Source organism: Scyliorhinus torazame, chromosome 17, assembly GCF_047496885.1.
Source record: "Scyliorhinus torazame isolate Kashiwa2021f chromosome 17, sScyTor2.1, whole genome shotgun sequence".
NCBI classification, from domain to species: Eukaryota; Metazoa; Chordata; class Chondrichthyes; order Carcharhiniformes; family Scyliorhinidae; genus Scyliorhinus; species Scyliorhinus torazame.
Window position 1 is genome coordinate 109,137,852 of NC_092723.1, and position 18,148 is coordinate 109,155,999.

Sequence of the window (18,148 nt, forward strand, 5' to 3'; positions counted from 1 at the left end):
TCCTCACTAGGCCAATAATTTACCTTAAACTTTAGCTGCAGACCCTTATGAGGGACCTTATCAAATGCCTTCTAGAAGTCCATATAAATAATACCCATAAACATTCCCTTGACAACTATGTCAGCTCTTTTTAAAAAGAGAAAAATCAATACAATTAATCAGATATGACCTGCCTATTATAAATCCACACTGGCTCTCTAACCAGCTCAAAATTAATTTATAGACTCTAATCGTTTCCTGATGAGTGAAGATAGGCTACCTGGTTTCTTCTCTCCGTTTTCTAAAAAAATAGTGAAGTGATTTGCACCATGAAGTAGTAGCTCCTGAACTGAGAATTTTTGAATATTATCATTAGCACATTTGCAATGTTCTCACCACTTCCTTCAAAATCCTGAGGTGGGTGCCTGCTGTTATTATGCTGTGGTAATGAGTGCCTAAGTCAATATTCATGTCCCTTGGAATGTCCAGTGTGCTGACCTCTTCCTCCATGGTATACAAACATGATAATTATTTAACATGTTCTACATATCCTTTTCACTTGCAGCAATGTCAGTTTAAGAATATTGCTCCGGTTCACCCCCCGCCCCCTTGCCTAAAAAGAAGGCTGATTTTGATATCACTTGCATGTTTAATTTTTACATTCCTGCTTTGTGACTCTTGCTATGCTATCTGTTCTGTCACATTTTTTAGGTTTTTGTAAATCTCCCAGTTATCAGAATCTGCTCTTGTTGTTTATGACTTTTTATTAACTGGTTCTATAATCATCCTACGTTCTTTTTTGATAATCTGGGGTGGGATTCTCTCTCCGTTCATGATGGTGGAATTCTCTGGTCCTGCTGCAATGATGGGAGACTTTGCTGAGCACCAAATTCTCCACCCCCACTAGCGGCAGTAGAGGGGTGGACTCGCAACAGAGAATCCCATCCAATGGGAACCTTGGGGATTTCGATAACTGGTGGCCACAGTGCCTGGTAATGCACCTTTGAATATTATGATTTTAGATTTTCAGGCTTCCTTTTCATTGTTGGGATTTTAATTGAACGACTATAATTGTGCTCGCTTTCAGAGTTTGTAGAATTGTTTTTCTATTGACACTGGGGTAACCTAGTTTGACCCTATCCATCAACACAGAATAGGCATAATGTGAGATGTGGAACAAAAGATGAGTCCCAAATCCCAACAGGACCATCAAAAAGACAAATTCACAAAACCATTCAGCCCAACGTGTCTTCCCCAGCTTTCCGAATGAGCAATTACTTGGTACCGCTCCCCCGTCTTCTCCCTCTCCCTTTAAGCCTGCACTTTCTTCCTCTTCAGATAACCGTCTAATTTCCCCTCAAACGCCTCGCTTAAACCTGCATCCATCATACTCCCAGGAAATGCATTTCAGGCCTTAACTCTTTTTTGTGTGACTTTTTTCTTTTTTGTTTCTTTGCCAATTATTTTAAATGTGTCCCCTTGTTCTTGATCCTTTCATGAGTGGAAACAGTTTCTCCTTATCTGCTGTTGTCCAGGTCCCTCATGATTTTGAATACCGGCATTTTTTACTCCGAGGAAAACTGTCCCAACTTCTCCAATCTCTTTTTTATAACTCGTGGTTTTTTTTTCTGTGCACTCTCTGATGCCTGCATCTTGAGTGTGGCCCCAAACTGAACTCCATATTCCAGCTGAGGTCAATCTAGTGTCTATACAAGTTCAATGTACTTGTCGTTTGAGGACTGTGTCTGCATTTGTTGGAGTTTAGAAGGATGAGAGGGGATCTTATTGAAACTTAAAAGATACTGCGAGGCCTGGATAGAGTGGACGTGGAGAGGATGTTTCCACTTGTAGGAGAAACTAGAACCAGAGGACACCATCTCAGACTAAAGGGATGATCCTTTAAAACAGATGAGGAGGAATTTCTTCAGCCAGAAGGTGGTGAATCTGTAGAACTCTTTGCCGCAGAAGGCTTTGGATGCCAATTCACGGAGTATTTCTAAGACCGAGATAAGATAGGTTCATGATTAATCAGGGGTTATGGGGATGAGAAAATATCAGCCGTGATTGAATGGGAGACTCGATGGGCTGAGTGGCCTAATTCTGCTCCTATGTCTTATGGTCTTGTAACCTCCTTGCTCTTGATCTCTGTGCCCCTATTAATAGAGCTCAGGATACTGTTTGCTTTCATTGCTCTTTAGCTTGTCCTGCCACCTTCAATGACTATTGCATGTATGCACCCAGACCCCTAAACTCCTGCAACCTCTCTTTAGAATTGCACCCTTTATTTTATGTTGTGTCTGTTCTGAGACTTGAGCTACAAAAGTAGGTGCTTCAGAGATCAGGATGAACTGTTGAATCCATATTACACACCATAACAAAATTTGGAAATATTTCACTTGTTAAATAAAGAATTAATTAACTGTTGGCTAGATTAAAGTTCTTTTCACTGAAGGAAAAAGGGATTAGATCCTAAGTATTTGGATTTTGGGATAGACTGGCTTACTTGTACTAAAGCAGTAGGTTAAGCTGCGTCATTGTGGACCGGTCATTGGGGTGACTGCTGATGTGGCTGAAAAGAGATGTGTTGCTGGAGCTTTCTGAACGTAAGAATTGGGTGCAGGGATGAGCCATTTAGCTCCTTGAGCCTGCTCCACCATGGTAAAATCAACCTGATCGGATTGTGGCATCTACTCCACGTTCTGTCTACCTCTGGTAACCTTTGACACTTTTCGGTCTTAATGATCGTGCCTCCATTGCTCCCTGGGAAAAGACAGTGCCAAAGACTCATTACTCAGAAAAAAATTCTTCTCATCTTCATCTAAAATGGGGGGACCCCTTACTTTTAAACTGCATCCCCTAGTTCTCATCTCTCGAGGGGAAATATTTTGGCGTCCACCATGTCACATCCCCTCCTGGGGGGCTGAAAGGGAACTCGATAAAGGTGGTTACTGAAAACCTCCTGAAGTATATATCATTGTGTGCTAAATGAGCTGAAACTCTTCAAATAACATTGCAACTGCAGGCACACAAATGCATCAGTAAGTGGCTGGTGGAAATTTCACTTCTGACCCTATTGCAACAAGCTTAGTCTGGGAATGAACCCGTATATTGTCTATCCAACTTTTTACCTCGCAGGAAAGCTTGTGGTTTTTCAATGTCCTATCCTCAACTAGTGAGTTCTAACTCACACAACGGGAAAGGCCCCAATCTGGGAAAGGCTTGACCTGATGACTATCCTGTGAAATTTTAGTAGGCTCTAAACATGGAGCTTTCTGTCTGCTGTCTTTGACGGAGACCAGCCTCCTGTATATCTTCAAAATGGCCCCAATCCTGTTTGTACAATTTTTACAAAGCACAAAAATTCCATTTGGGGCTCATCAAATTGCACACCTGAGGAAAATGGTATTGAGAAAGAATAATTGCTCCATATTGAGGAATCTCATGTGAACAGCCAGAAGCAACAAATTCCCTGCCACTTGACATATTTATGTGAGATTGCAATTTCTACATTTTTCCATCTCCTATTTTTAAGTATATCACATACTGCCTTGCATTGAAGGGGGGGGGGGGGAGGGGGATTCTGTTTCTTTCCTTGCCTTCCTTTTCCAACTACTACAAGTTGGGATGAAATGTGAAATTAAAATTTTCATTGTGTATTTCTTGATTCAGGATTCTGGGTACGATATTGAGCTGTTTGAGAATGCCCCTGACCCTGAATTCATCTGTACCATCTGTCACGGTGTGCTCAAACATCCTATGGAACTTGGCTGCCAGCATGTCTTCTGCAAAAGCTGCATTACACACTGGCTTACAGAGTAAAGACTTCTTGCTATTTTAAAAAATAAATAAATATACAGTTCCTAATGTATTTCAATGAGGTGTAAAGCTGTGATGAGACTTTCTGTATGAAATTCTGTGTTTGAAACTTGGTTTGAAAGTGGGGTCTGTGATAAACTTTGGTTGAAAGTAATGAAACACTGCTTTCACTAAAGTTTCTATTGCTGAATTTTGATGCATCTTGCATCTATATTAATTTAATTGAAATATCTGGAAATATTTTCAGAAGCTGCTTTTTAAGAGTACATGAGCTGTGTTATAAGATACTTGCCGTGAATTTGCAGTCAAATAGCAAACCACTGGTATTTGTGGGGCCGTTTTGTATTTAAGCATCTTCTTTCTTGCATCCACCCCACCTACAAAACAGTTCAAAATGGAATCATCATAAAATATTACGTTTTGGGGTTTTCATCAATGTACGACTTCCACAGTGGAATATTTTTAGCCTTTGGCTCATCCATCAACTCCAACGTGATGCATGGTGCCTTTCTCCATACTTTGGACAACATCTATGGTGTAATCCACTGAAGAATAGAAGCATGAGATCTGTATTGAAACAGACTTTGCAGCTTTTGAAAGCTCTGTGCTATGGTCTTGTCTATTATAATCAGATTCTGGATTGTTCCATTCAGGAGGTGGGAGAAACATTTCATATCTGATTGGGTTTGGATTCCAGGTCAAATAATACACCTCATCAACCGTCCCCTCATCAACATTTAACAGTAAAATCACATTAATAGGAAATTCTTGAGCATTCTCTCTCTCTCTTTCTCTTCCCCCCCCCCCCCCCCCCCTCCAACTACAGGAGATTTACTTTAAAATCATTTAATTGTATGAGTATTCTCTCCAGCCCAGATGTTTATGATGCAGAGTGTAAGCCCGTTAGTATGGCACATTTCCGTAAATTTGCTGATTGGGGAGGACGGGTTTGGAAGGAGAAGCAATCCTAGAATCCCTACATGCAGAAGGAGGCCATTCAGCCCATCGAGTCTGCACCGACCCTCTGAAAGAGCACCATACCTAGGCCCACCCTATCCCTGTAACCCCACCTAACCACATCCACATCTTTTGAACACTTGAGGGGCAATTTAGCATGGCCAATCCACCAAACATGCACCTAACTGTGGGAGGAAACTAGAGCACCTGGAAGAAACCCACAGACACTGGGAGGAAACCCACACAGATACAGGGAGGACATGCAAACTCCACACAGTCACCCAAGGCTGGGATTGAACCTGGGTCCCTGGCGATGTGAAGCAATGCTAACCACCGTGCTGCCCCAACATACTCTTCAACTTTCCTTCCAGGATTGGGGCATGGGATAATAAGTTGTCTTTGGTTTATTGCTAAGCAGTAACAGTGCTGCATTAGACACAACTGGGCACAGTTTGTTTATCCTTGCAAATCAATTAGTGTAATAATTCTCAAATAGGAACTGTCTAGCTGGCAGAGGCAGTTGAAGATTGCTTATTCCATTTCCTAAATGTAGTATCTGTCTGAGGAGAGAGAATGAGAAAGATAAATGGATGTAGGAGGCAGGATTTCTTTTTTTGCCATGTAAAATAACTACAAGATTGGGTGAGGACTGTTAGTACATTAATAGTATGCATTAGAATGTATTTTACAAGACTTGGTGTTAACTGAATCTTGTGCCTCATATAAAACAATCCAAACAAATGGTTTGCAAACTATATAGTTCTAGGTGTCCTGTGTAATAATGGGCTATCTGTGGGTCAACTGGTAAATGTTTATTTTGCTTAATGTAATATAATTCTCTTCAGGAAGCAGGAATGTCCTTATTGCAGGAAGAAGGCACGAAGTGTGGCTCGATCTGTGCTACCGATGATCCACAACATGATTGATCGGTTGATCATGAAGGTAAACTGTGAGCATTAAATGTACATGTGCTTAACTGAGAGTCATTGGCTTAAAATCTGACCCGATTGAAGGCAGCCCAGTGCACAGCACTAATTGTTTTTTGTCCTATGATTTCTCCTGTTTCTCAACTCTGCAGTGGTGAAAAATGCTGGGGAAATTTGCCATCGGGTAGAGGGTGCAAGTAAGAAACTTGGTATTCTGGTATTCGTTTGGTTTGCACCATAAGGGCTTAAGAACAGGTCTTCAGATTGTCTTTTTATTTGGAAAGCAATCCTAATCCTATCCGACTGCAATTGGTGCTCTTACAAAAGCATATCATAGAATTTAGCGGCACAGAAGGAGGTCATTTGGCCTTTCATGCATGTAGCAGCTCTTTGAAAGTATTATCCAATTTGTGCTCCCTCCTTGCTTTTTGCCTAACCACTCCCACAAAGTTTTCCTTAAGGGGAGAAATGGCGGTGTAGTGGTAGTCACTGGACTAGTAACCCAGAGGCCCAGGATAATGCTCTGGGAACATGGGGTTTGAATCGTGCCACCTGGCAGCTGAAGGAATTTGAAGTTTAGTTAATATATTGAATCAAAAATCTGCAATTAGAAGCGCTTCTCATTAATGGTGGACCATGAAACTTTTTTTTTTTAAAAACCTACCTGCTTTGCAAATGTCCTTTAGGGAAGGACACTGTCCTTACCTGGTCTTGCCTCCAGGTGACTCCAGACCCACAGTAATGCAGTTGACGCTTAACTGCCCTCTGAAATGGCCAAGCAAGTCATTGAGTTCAAGGCAACAAATGTTGGTCTTTTCAGCAGTGCCCACATCCGAACAAAATAATAAATAAATGTATCCAATTCCGTTTTGAAAAGTGAAGTTTGAATCCATCAAGCTGTGCATTTCACATCATCACAGCTTGGTTGTCATCTCCCTACTTGTTTCTCACTTCTAGCTTTCCTCTTACCTGAGCATGCAAACTGACACTTTGTTGTAGTGGTAGTAGAGGACGTGCTGTGCTTCCTTGTTTTTTATCTGCCCCCTCCCTCCTTCAAAGTAAGCAATTTGTCATTGTTCCTTGTATTACAACAGTTACGATGGCTGGCATATGAAAGTGTCATAAATGCAACTTCTCAGAAAGAGGGGCAAAATCTGGAGCAGGGGTGCCATTTATTCAGGCGAGGAATCTGGATGGGAACCCTGGATTCCTTCCCACCCTGTCACCAATTTCAGCCTTTAATTAGTCAGTGGGGGGTTGGTTTCAGGCTCCTAGGATGGGGTCCAGGCCCCTTGATCATGCGTCCCCATCTTTTGTCTCTAACTCTATATTTAACCCATCATTCTCTACCATTCCTGTCTCTTCTCTTCCTGCATGATATCACTGCCAAATGCATCAGCCTTTCTCCTTTATGTTCCATGGGGACTTCCCTCCATAACACCCTGGCCCACTTGCCAATCACCCAACCCCTCCTCAGCATCTTTCCATATAGCTCAAGACATGTAACACCTGCCCTTTTACCTACCTTTCTTCCCATCCACAGTCCCAAACACTCCTTCCAAGTTAACCATTGATATTAGTGTTCTTCCAATTTAATATACTGTATTTGCTGCTCAACATGTTGTCTGCTCTAAATTGGGAAAGCTAAACACTGATTGGGTGGCCTTTTTGCAAAATACCTCTGTTCAGTTCGCAAGTGTGACCCTAAATGTCTGGTTGCCTCCTGTTTTTAATTTTCTGCCTCGTTCCCGTGCTGACCGCGTCCTCTTGCAATTTTCAAAGTCAGCTCAACTTTCGATCAAGCACTTTTTGCATCCTTCTGGACTTAACATTGAGTTCATCAATTTCAGATTAATCTCTGCCCCCATTTTATTTCCTTCGGAGTTTTCTCGGATGGATGGCAGTTCATCAGTCTGCCATTCACACCTGGCTGCATCTTTCTACTTATCCCATTACCATTCCCTTTTGGCTTGCACCCCCAACTGTCCTGTCATTTTTTAATGTCTCCTGTCTTCTGCCCTATCACAAACTTCCCATTTATTTTTCCACCCTATCTCATTTCACCTGCTTAAAACTTATTGCGTTTCTAATTTCTATCTCTGTTCTGGTGACGGGTCTGTTTCTCTCTCTACAGATGCTGCCTGACCTACTGAGCATTTCCAGCTAAATCATTGTCCTCTTATTGTTTTAGTCTTGGTTCTAATGTGATTCTTAATTTTTGTTTTCTGTATTAGTGTCTCATCCAGGTCTGTTTGCTATGTTAATTATTATACTGGCTTTGTTGGAATAAAATTAATATTTCCCCTGTTCTTTAAATGATAACAGCTCTTTGCTCCTACAATAGTGTGAAAACCGAGTCTATGGCTGCCAGGAGACATTTCCACTTGAACAATACATGCACCATAGAACAGCTTGTGAATTTAGGTTGATAAAATGCAAGTACGAAGCCTGTGCCACCGAAGTCTTTCAGAAGAACCTTGCTGCTCACGAGCAAGTTTGTGAGTACTGGAGCCAGCCGTGCAGAATGGGATGTGGAGTCCAGCTTACCCAGAATCAACTGGAGGAGCACAACTGTTACAGGGACGTGAAGAGACGATGCATGGAAAAGATAGCTGTTCTCGAAAGCCGCTTGCGTAGGATGCACCGTCACCTGAAGCTAGTTGAAGGAATTTTTCAGAATTTTGACTCTGGTGATCATCACTTTCGGTTTCCTGACCCTATTGCCTATGAAGATGGTGGTGAGTAATCACTGCTCCACACAAAATTAATTGGTCTCTTGCGGGTAAAGTTGCAGGATAGAAGCAGCGTCAGGTCGCAGATATGAAATTAAAATATGACCAACTGGAGTGATTTGGCGCAGAATCTTATAGAAAGACTTGAGATGCCAGCATTGTTCTCCAAGCAATGGCCCAGTTTTTAATACATTATAAGGGTGCACTTAAAATCCCAAAGCCACTGCGGAGTAACTAAATTAGAATTGTCTTCCCATGCACAATGGCACTTGAATTGTCAGAGTTCCAACTGGGCTGAAGATACTATGTAAGCTAATGAAAAGCTGCTGATTGAAATTGCAGAAATCATTTTTTCCTTTGCCACACTACATAGTAAATGTTAGCATGCTGACTAGTTGTGCAACGGAGTTAAATAAGGCTGGGACCATGGACTCTCCTGCCATCCTTATCCAGTTTTGCCCATTTACTCTTAATGCCCCTGAAATGTGCTTGCAAACCACTTGGCTGTGCAACAATCACTTGGGGAAAGGACTTGTGGGCAAGTTGATGTCTCCCACATCCTGAAAACAAAAGGTTTTTGTTTTGAGGGAAAACATTTTGGATGGTAGCGAGTGCCTTCACTGTAAACCGACTAAGCCAGAAACTTGGGCTTATCATAGAATTTACAGTGCAGAAGGAGGCCATTCGGCCCATCGAGTCTGCACTGGCTCTTGGAAAGAGCACCCTACCCAAGGTTAACATCTCCCCCTATCCCCATAACTCAGTAACCCCACCCAACACTAAGGGCAATTTATCATGGCCAATCCACCTAACCTGCACATCTTTGGATTGTGGGAGGAAACCGGAGCACCCGGAGGAAACCCACGCGCACACTGGGAGGATGTGCAGACTCCGCACAGACAGTGACCCAAGCCGGAATCGAACCTGGGACCCTGGAGCTGTGAAGCAATTGTGCTATCCACAATGCTACCGCGCAGTTAAACTTGTTTGAGTGGAGATAAAGTTCCACCACTTGCCCAATTCGTGTGAGAGCAATCTCGTTTGTTTTGAACTACGACTGACCTTTGTACAGTCCTGTTCAACGCTCAACAGCCTGTAAAAGGCTACCATCTTTTGAAATGATGGTATGATAGAAAAATACGACAGATATTTCTGTCTTTCAGAAAGTGAAGACTTGGCTGCTGAAGACCAAGAAGATGACAGCAATACATTGGATGCAGAGCTCAGTGAAAATGAAAGCCAGTATTCCTGGAACTCGAGTGACATAGAAAATGGCGATGGGCAACCAGCAGATAATGATGATGAAGGTAAGTTGGGAATGGTGGGTAGGTGTGTGCAGAGGAACTGCTATTGTTGAATTCGTAGGTCATGATCATGAAAATGTAATAAATTTGCTAATGGCCTAATAGTAATTGGAATAGTCAAGTCTGGTTAGGGTTAACATTTATATTGCATCTTAATATACAAGTGCATTGCAAAGCATATTCATAAGGGAACCAGAAAGGTCTTGTTTCTTGAGGTCAAATGGGTTTCAGGGTTATCAGAAGTGCACCAAGGCATGCTCTGATTTGGGTGGGCTTGATGGACCAAGGTTGCTGTCTTGGTTGGGTGTGTTACTGTTGCATGTTAGATGTGATTAAGGCCCACCTATCTTTTAATGCTTCTATTTGCTCAAATATGTTTCATGAACAGCACTTGTCATCTACTACAGGTGGACATTAGTGGCTTTGAATTGGGTGGTTACTGACTATGTTTCAAGTACCATTACAATCATTTGTTAAGCCTGAAAAAAGAAACTGTATAGTCAAAGGCCAATTGGGATCAGTAAGTTACCCCATGAGCTATTCTTCACTTTCTGTAATGTCGAACTTTGGCTGTGTCTTGCCATTTGTGTGTGTATTGCTACTGATCCACTTCTACTTTTAAATAGGTAACTGGAGCTATTGTTTGCCATGTGGTCTCTGTTCCATCTCTCCCTGCTAATTTAAAGGATTCTGAAAATGGGTTTATGTATGCATTATAAATAGTCGAGGTCCCAATGGTGATCATGGCAGTCCTGTAGTTAGTCTGGCAATGTGAAATTTCCCCATTTATTACTAACCTATGCTTCCTGTCCACTAACTGATCCTCCATCCAGGAAATGAGACCGTATAACCTTTTTGTATAGCACTTCATCAAATATCTTTCAGAAATCCGTTAAATCTACTGGCTCTGCCCCAAGTTGCATCCTCCAATCTTTTGGTTACAAATTTGTCAAACACAATTTCCCTTTTGTTAAACCATGTTGAATCTATCTGATCATATGACTTCATTATATGCAACCCTTCCTTCCCTAATAAATTGTGATGGACCAAGTTTTGATGGATCTAGTTTTAATGGAAGGTATTTTTGAACATTTGAATTGTTTCTTAATGTTCCCCATTTTTTATCGCCATCTCATTCACCCAATTAGTCTTGGTCAGAGTTGGACCATTCAGCCCATCGAGTCTGCTGTGCCATTTGATCATGGCTGATGTGTTTCTCATCCCCATTTTCCTGTCGGCTACCCATAATCCCAAATCCCCTTATTAATCAAGAAACCAGGTGTGGGATTCTCCAGCGCCAATGCAACATGGCGGAGACCTACAGGGGCCCAGCGCAGAGGAACATAGGCCCCCACCAGGATACGCCTGCGTGCTGATCGGTAGGCCCTGATCATGGGCCAGGCCATCGTGGAGGCCCCCCTCCCTGGGGTCGGATCCCCCACCCCCCCTGCAACATGAACGGCGAGGTCCCGTCGGGCACTCGGCCCATCGCGTGGGGAGAATCGCAGCCCCTGGCCGGCACCAATGGTGCTGATTCTCTGGTCACCGGAGAATCGTCTGAGCAGCATCACGTGATTCACCCCCCACGGGCATTGCCGCGTCGGAGAACCCCACCCTAGATGTGTGCTTGAACTACAGGGCTACAAACCCAAGAGTTGAAGGTGAAATTAGACCGAATAGTTCTTTCATCGGACATAAGAACTTGAAGCAGGAGAGGGCAATTTAGCCTCTCGAGCCTGCTCCACTGTTCCGTATGATCATAGTTGATCTCATCATGGCCTCAACTCCACCGTCCTGCCCTTTCTCCACAACCCATTACTAATTAAAAATCTGTCAACTGCTCAAATTTACTTGCTGTCCCAGCATCCACCACACGCTATGACCTCTCGTTCTAGAATGCCCCACAAGAGGAACCTCAATTTGATTCCTCCTCATTCTTCTAAACTCTATATAGAGAGTATAGGCCTAAACTGCTCAATCTGTCTCTTCATACAACAAACCCCTCCTGTCTGGAATCAATCAATCTAGTGAACCTACTCTGAACTGCCTCCATTGCCACTTGCATCTTTCCACAAATAAGGGGACTAAATACTCCAGGTGCAATCTCACCAATGCCTTGTATAGTTGCAAATACTTCCTTATTTTATTCCTTCAGCTACACATGGCAACATTCCATTCATGCTTCATTACCTAATAGAATCATCAAATTTACAGTGCAAAAGGAGGCCATTCAGCCCATTGGAAAGAGCACCCCACACCTCCACCCTATCCCTGTAACCCCAGGTAACATTTTTGGACACTTAAAGAGCAATTCAACATGGCCAATCCACCTAACCTACACGAATTTGGATTATGGGAGGAAACCGGAGCACCCGCAGAAAAGACACAAACATGCAGACTTCGCACAGAAAACATGCAGACTTTGCACAGACAGTGACCCAAGCTGGAAGCAAACTGGAACTCTGGAGCTGTGAAGCAACAGTGCTAGCTACTGCGCTACATGCCGCCCACCTGCATCTAGTTTTCTGCAACTCTTGCACAAGGACACCCTGATGTCTCTGCACAAGAGCACCCCGAAGTGTCTCATAATTTGCCTTTCCATTTTTCTGACCAAAATGGATGACCTCTCAGCTTGTCCATATTAAACTCCATCTGCCATATTTTGGTCCAATCACCTAACCTATCTATATTAATTTGTAAGGTTCTTACTTCCTCATTGCAACTCGTTGTCCCACCTATTTTAGCATAATCTGACTATGGAACCTTCTAACCGTGTATCACAGCTTCCGAAGTCAGATTGGCCTTCCTGAAAGTGAACCTTCAGAAGGCGACGGGCCCAGACGGGATCCCTGGTCGTGCACTCAGAGCCTGCGCGGGCCAGCTGGCAGAGGTATTCACGGACATCTTTAACCTGTCCCTACTCCACTCCGAGGTCCCCACCTGCTTCAAGAAGACCACCATCATACCGGTACCAAAGAAGAACCAGGCAACGTGCCTCAATGATTACCGACCAGTGGCCCTGACTTCAGTTGTAATGAAGTGCTTCGAGAGGTTGATCATGAAGCGCATCACCTCCATACTCCCAGAACGCCTTGATCCACTGCAATTCGCATACCGCTGCAACCAGTCCACATCAGACACCATTTCCCTGGCCCTACACTCATCCCTAGAGCATCTTGAAAACAAGGACTCCTACATCAGACTCCTATTTATTGACTACAGCTCTGCCTTCAACACCATAATCCCAGCCAAGCTCATATCAAAGCTCCAAAACCTAGGACTTGGCTCCACACTCTGCAACTGGATCCTCGATTTTCTGACCAACAGACCACAATCAGTAAGAATGAACAACAACACCACCTCCACAATAGTCCTCAACACCGGCGCCCCGCAAGGCTGCGTACTTAGCCCCCTACTCTACTCCCTGTACACACGACTGCGTGTCAAAACTTGGTTCCAACTCCATCTACATGTTTGCTGACGATACGACTATAGTGGGCCGGATCTCGAATAACGAGTCCGAATACAGGAGGGAGATACAGAACCTAATGGAGTGGTGTAGCGACAACAATCTCTCCCTCAATGCCAGCAAAACTAAAGAGCTGGTAATTGACTTCAGGAAGCAAAGACTGTACACACCCCTGTCAGCATCAACGGGGCCGAGGTGGAGATGGTTAGCAGTTTCAAATTCCTAGGGGTGCACATCTCCCAAAATCTGTCCTGGTCCACCCATGTCGACGCTACCACCAAGAAAGCACAACATTGCCTATACTTCCTCAGGAAACTGAAGGAAATTCGGCATGTCCACATTGACTCTTGCCAACTTTTACAGATGCACCATAGAAAGCATCCTATCTGGCTGCACCACAGCCTGGTATGGCAACTGCTCGGCCCAGGACCGCTAGAAACTTCAGAGAATCGTGAACACCGCCCAGTCCATCACACGAACCTGCCTCCCATCCACTGACTCCATCTACACCTCCCGCTGCCTGGGGAAAGCAGGCACCATAATCAAAGATCCCTCCCACCCGGCTTATTCACTCTTCCAACTTCTTCCATCGGGCAGGAGATACAGAAGTCTGAGAACACGCACAAACAGACTCAAAGACAGCTTCTTCCCCACTGTCACCAGACTCCTAAATGACCCTCTTATGGACTGATTTCATTAACACTACACCCTGTATGCATCATCCGATGCCAGTGCTTCTGTAGTTACATTGTATATGTTGTGTTGCCCTATTATGTATTTTCTTTTATTCCCTTTTCTTCCCATGTACTTAATCTGTTGAGCTGCTCACAGAAAAATACTTTTCACTGTACCTCGGTACACGTGACCATAAACAAAAAAAATCCAATCCAATCATTAATATAGATTATAAATAGTTGGGCCCCACGGACCGCACCCTATGGCACCCCACTAGTTATAATATATATTAATCTTTATTGTCACACGTAAGCTTACATTAACACTGCAACGAGTTACTGTGAAAAGCCCCTAGTCGCCACATTCTGGCGCCTGGTTCGGGTACACTGAGAATTCAGAACATCCAATTCCCCTAACATGCACGTCTTTCGGGACTTGTGGGAGGAAACCAGAGCACCCAGAGGAAACCCACGCAGACACTGGGAGATATAGTACTGGATCCCTATTATCCACAGAAAATAGAAAAATACAGCACCGAACAGTCCCTTCGGCCCATAATGTTGTGCCGAACCTTTGTCCTAGATTAATCATAGAATTTACAGTGCAGAAGGAGGCCATTCGGCCCATTGAGTCTGCACCGGTTCTTGGAAAGAGCACCCTACCCAAGGTCAACACCTTCACCCAACACTAAGGGCAATTTTGGCATGGCCAATCCACCTAACCTGCCCATCTTTGGACTGTGGGAGGAAACCGGAGCACCCGGAGGAAACCCACGCGCACACTGGGAGGATGTGCAGACTCCGCACAGACAATGACCCAAGCCGGAATCGAACCTGGGACCCTGGAGCTGTGAAGCAGTTGTGCTATCCACAATGCTACCGTGCTGCCCTTAAGAACAAATTAATCTACACTATATCATTCTACCGTAATCATGTACCTATCCAATAGCTGCTTGAAGGTCCCTAATGTTTCCGACTCCACTACTTCCACAGGCAGTGCATTCCATGCCCCCACTACTCTGGGTAAAGAACCGACCTCTGACATTCCTTTCCCCCCCCCCTATATATTCCACCATTCACCGTCAATTTGTCCCCTTGTAATGGTTTGTTCCACTTGGGGAAAAAAGTCTCTGACTGTCTACTCTATCTATTCCCCTGATCATCTTATAAACCTCTATCAAGTCGTCCCTCATCCTTCTCCGTTCTATTGAGAAAAGGCCTAGCACCCTCAACCTTTCCTCGTAAGACCTACTCTCCATTCCAGGCAACATCCTGGTAAATCTCCTTTGCACCTTTTCCAAAGCTTCCACATCCTTCCCAAAATGAGGCGATCAGAACTGCACACAGTACTTCAAATGTGGCCTTACCAAGGTTTTGTACAGCTGCATCATCACCTCACGGCTCTTAAATTAAATCCCCCTGTATAGGCCTTCTTCACAGCTCTATCCACTTGAGTGGCAACTTTCAAAGATGTATGAACATAGACCCCAAGATCTCTCTGCTCCTCCACATTGCCAAGAACTCTACCGTTAACCCTGTATTCCGCATTCATATTTGTCCTTCCAAAATGGACAACCTCACACTTTTCAGGGTTAAACTCCATCTGCCACTTCTCAGCCCAGCTCTGCATCCTATCTGTCTATTTGCAGCCGACAACAGCCCTCCTCACTATCCACAACTCCACCAATCTTCGTATCGTCTGCAAATTTACTGACCCACCCTTCAACTCCCTCATCCAAGTCATTAATGAAAATCACAAACCGCAGAGGACCCAGAACTGATCCCTGCGGTACACCACTGGTAACTGGGCTCCAGGCTGAATATTTGCCATCCACCACCACTCTGACTTCTATCGGTTAGCCAGTTCGTTATCCAACTGGCCAAATTTCCCACTATCCCATGCCTCCTTACTTTCTGCAGAAGCCTACAATGGGAAACCTTATCAAATGCCTTACTAAAATCCATGTACACTACATCCACTGCTTTACCTTCATCCACATGCTTGGTCACCTCCTCAAAGAATTCAATAAGACTTGTAAGGCAAGACCTACCCCTCAAATCTGTGCTGACTATCCCTTATCAAGCAGTGTCTTTCCAGATGCTCAGAAATCCTATCCTTCAGTACCCTTTCCATTACTTTGCCTGCCACCGAAGTAAGACTAACTGGCCTGTAATTCCCAGGGTTATCCCTATTCACTTTTTTGAACAGGGGCACGACATTCGCCACTCTCCAATCCCCTGGTACCACCCCCGTTGACAGTGAGGACAAAAAGATCATTGCCAATGGCTCTGCAATTTCATCTCTTGCTTCCCATAGAATCCTTGGATATAGCCCGTCAGGCCCGGGGGATTTGTCTATCCTCAAGTTTTTCAAAATGCCCAACACATCTTCCTTCCTAACAAGTATTTCCTCGAGCTTACCAGTCTGTTTCACACTGTCCTCCAACAATATGGCCCCTCTCATTTGTAAATACAGAAGAAAAGTACTCGTTGAAGACCTCTCCTATCTCTTCAGACTCCATACACAATCTCCCGCTACTTTCCTTGATCGGACCTACCCTCGCTCTAGTCATTCTCATATTTCTCATGTGTAAAAGGCCTTGGGGTTTTCCTTGATCCTACCCGCCAAAGATTGTTCATGCCCTCTCTTAGCTATCCTAATCCCTTTCTTCAGTTCCCTCCTGGCTATCTTGTATCCCTCCAGCACCCTGTCTGAACCTTGTTTCCTCAGCCTGACATAAGTCTCCTCCTTTCTCTTAACAAGACATTCAACCTCTTTTGTAAACCATGGTTCCCTCACTCGACCATCTCTTCCCTGCCTGACGGGGACATACATATCAAGGACACGTAGTACCTGTTCCTTGAACAAGTTCCAGATTTCACTTGTGTCCTTCCCTGACAACCTATGTTCCCTTATGCACTTCAAATCTTGTCTGACAACATCGTATTTACCCTTCCCCCAATTGTAAACCTTGCCCTGTTGCACGCACCTATCCCTCTCCATTACTAAAGTGAAAGTCACAGAATTGTGGTCACTATCTCCAAAATGCTCCCCCACTAACAAATCTATCAAAAAAGGTGACTGCTCTTTACCTATTTCTGACTTCAACCCATACTACCTCAGTACTCAGATATTCCTCGAACTGCCTTTCTGCAGCTGTTCTACTATCTCTAATTAACAATGCCACCCCCCACCTCTTTCACCACCCTCCCTAATCTTATTGAAACATCTATAACCAGGGACCTCCAACAACCATTTCTGCCCCTCTTCTATCCAAGTTTCCGTGATGGCCACCACATCGTAGTCCCAAGTACCGATCCATGCCTTAAGTTTACCCACCTTATTCCTGATGCTTCTTGCGTTGCAGTATACACACTTCAACCCATCTCCGTGCCTGCAAGTACTCTCCTTTGTCAGTGTTCCCTTCCCCACTGCCTCATTACACGCTTTGGCGTCCTGAATATAGGCTACCTTAGTTGCTGGACTACAAATCCGGTTCCCATTCCCCTGCCAAATTAGTTTAAACCCTCCCAAAGAGTACTAGAAAACCTCCCTCCCAGGATATTGGTGCCCCTCTGGTTCAGGTGCAACCTGTCCTGCTTGTACAGGTCCCACCTTCCCCAGAATGTGCTCCAATTATCCAAATACCCGAAGCCCTCCCTCCTACACCATTCCTGCAGGTACGTGTTCAGCTGCACTCTCTCCCTATTCCTAGCCTCGCTATCACGTGGCACCGGCAACAAACCAGATGACAACTATCTGTCCTGGCTTTTTACTTCCAGCCCAACTCTCTAAACTCATTTATTACCTCCACACCCCTTTTTCCTACCTATTACCTCCACACTCCTTTTTCCTACCTGAGTTGTTGGTACCAATGTGCACCACGACTTCTGGCTGCTCCCCCTCCCCCTTAAGGATCCTGAAGACACGATCTGAGACATCCCTGGCACCCGGGGGGCAACATACCTTCCGAGAGTCTCACTCGCGACCACAGAATCTCCTATCTATTCCCCTAACCATTGAATCTCCTCCTACTATTGCTTTTCTATTCACCCCCTTCCCTTCTGAGCCAGACTCGGTGCCAGAGACCTGGCCGCTAGGGCCCCCCCCCCCCCAAAACAGCATCCAAAACGGTATACTTGTTTTGAAGGGGAATGGCCACGAGGGATCCCTGCACTGTCTGCCTGTTTGTTTTCTTTCCCCTGACTGTGACCCAGCTACTCTTGCCCTGTACCTTGGGTGTGGTTACCTCCCTATAACTCTATCACCCCCTCTGCCTCCCGGATGATC

General features: G+C 44.4%; 2 protein-coding genes across 5 annotated transcripts in view; both read left to right on the plus strand.

Annotated features, from left to right (window-relative positions):
- rps2 (ribosomal protein S2) overlaps positions 1 to 18,148 on the plus strand; it is a 112,727-nt gene that overhangs the window by 79,213 nt on the left and 15,366 nt on the right. The window lies entirely within an intron of this gene.
- rnf151 (ring finger protein 151) overlaps positions 1 to 18,148 on the plus strand; it is a 91,751-nt gene that overhangs the window by 66,683 nt on the left and 6,920 nt on the right. For 3 of the 4 annotated variants that reach the window (XM_072480858.1, XM_072480860.1, XM_072480859.1), the window contains exons 2-5: positions 3,649 to 3,794; positions 5,598 to 5,694; positions 8,023 to 8,416; positions 9,574 to 9,717. In XM_072480858.1, coding sequence (XP_072336959.1) covers positions 3,649 to 3,794; positions 5,598 to 5,694; positions 8,023 to 8,416; positions 9,574 to 9,717 — 781 coding nt within the window. The remainder of the gene's footprint in view (positions 1 to 3,648; positions 3,795 to 5,597; positions 5,695 to 8,022; positions 8,417 to 9,573; positions 9,718 to 18,148) is intronic. The other variant, XM_072480861.1, reaches the window with a different exon arrangement.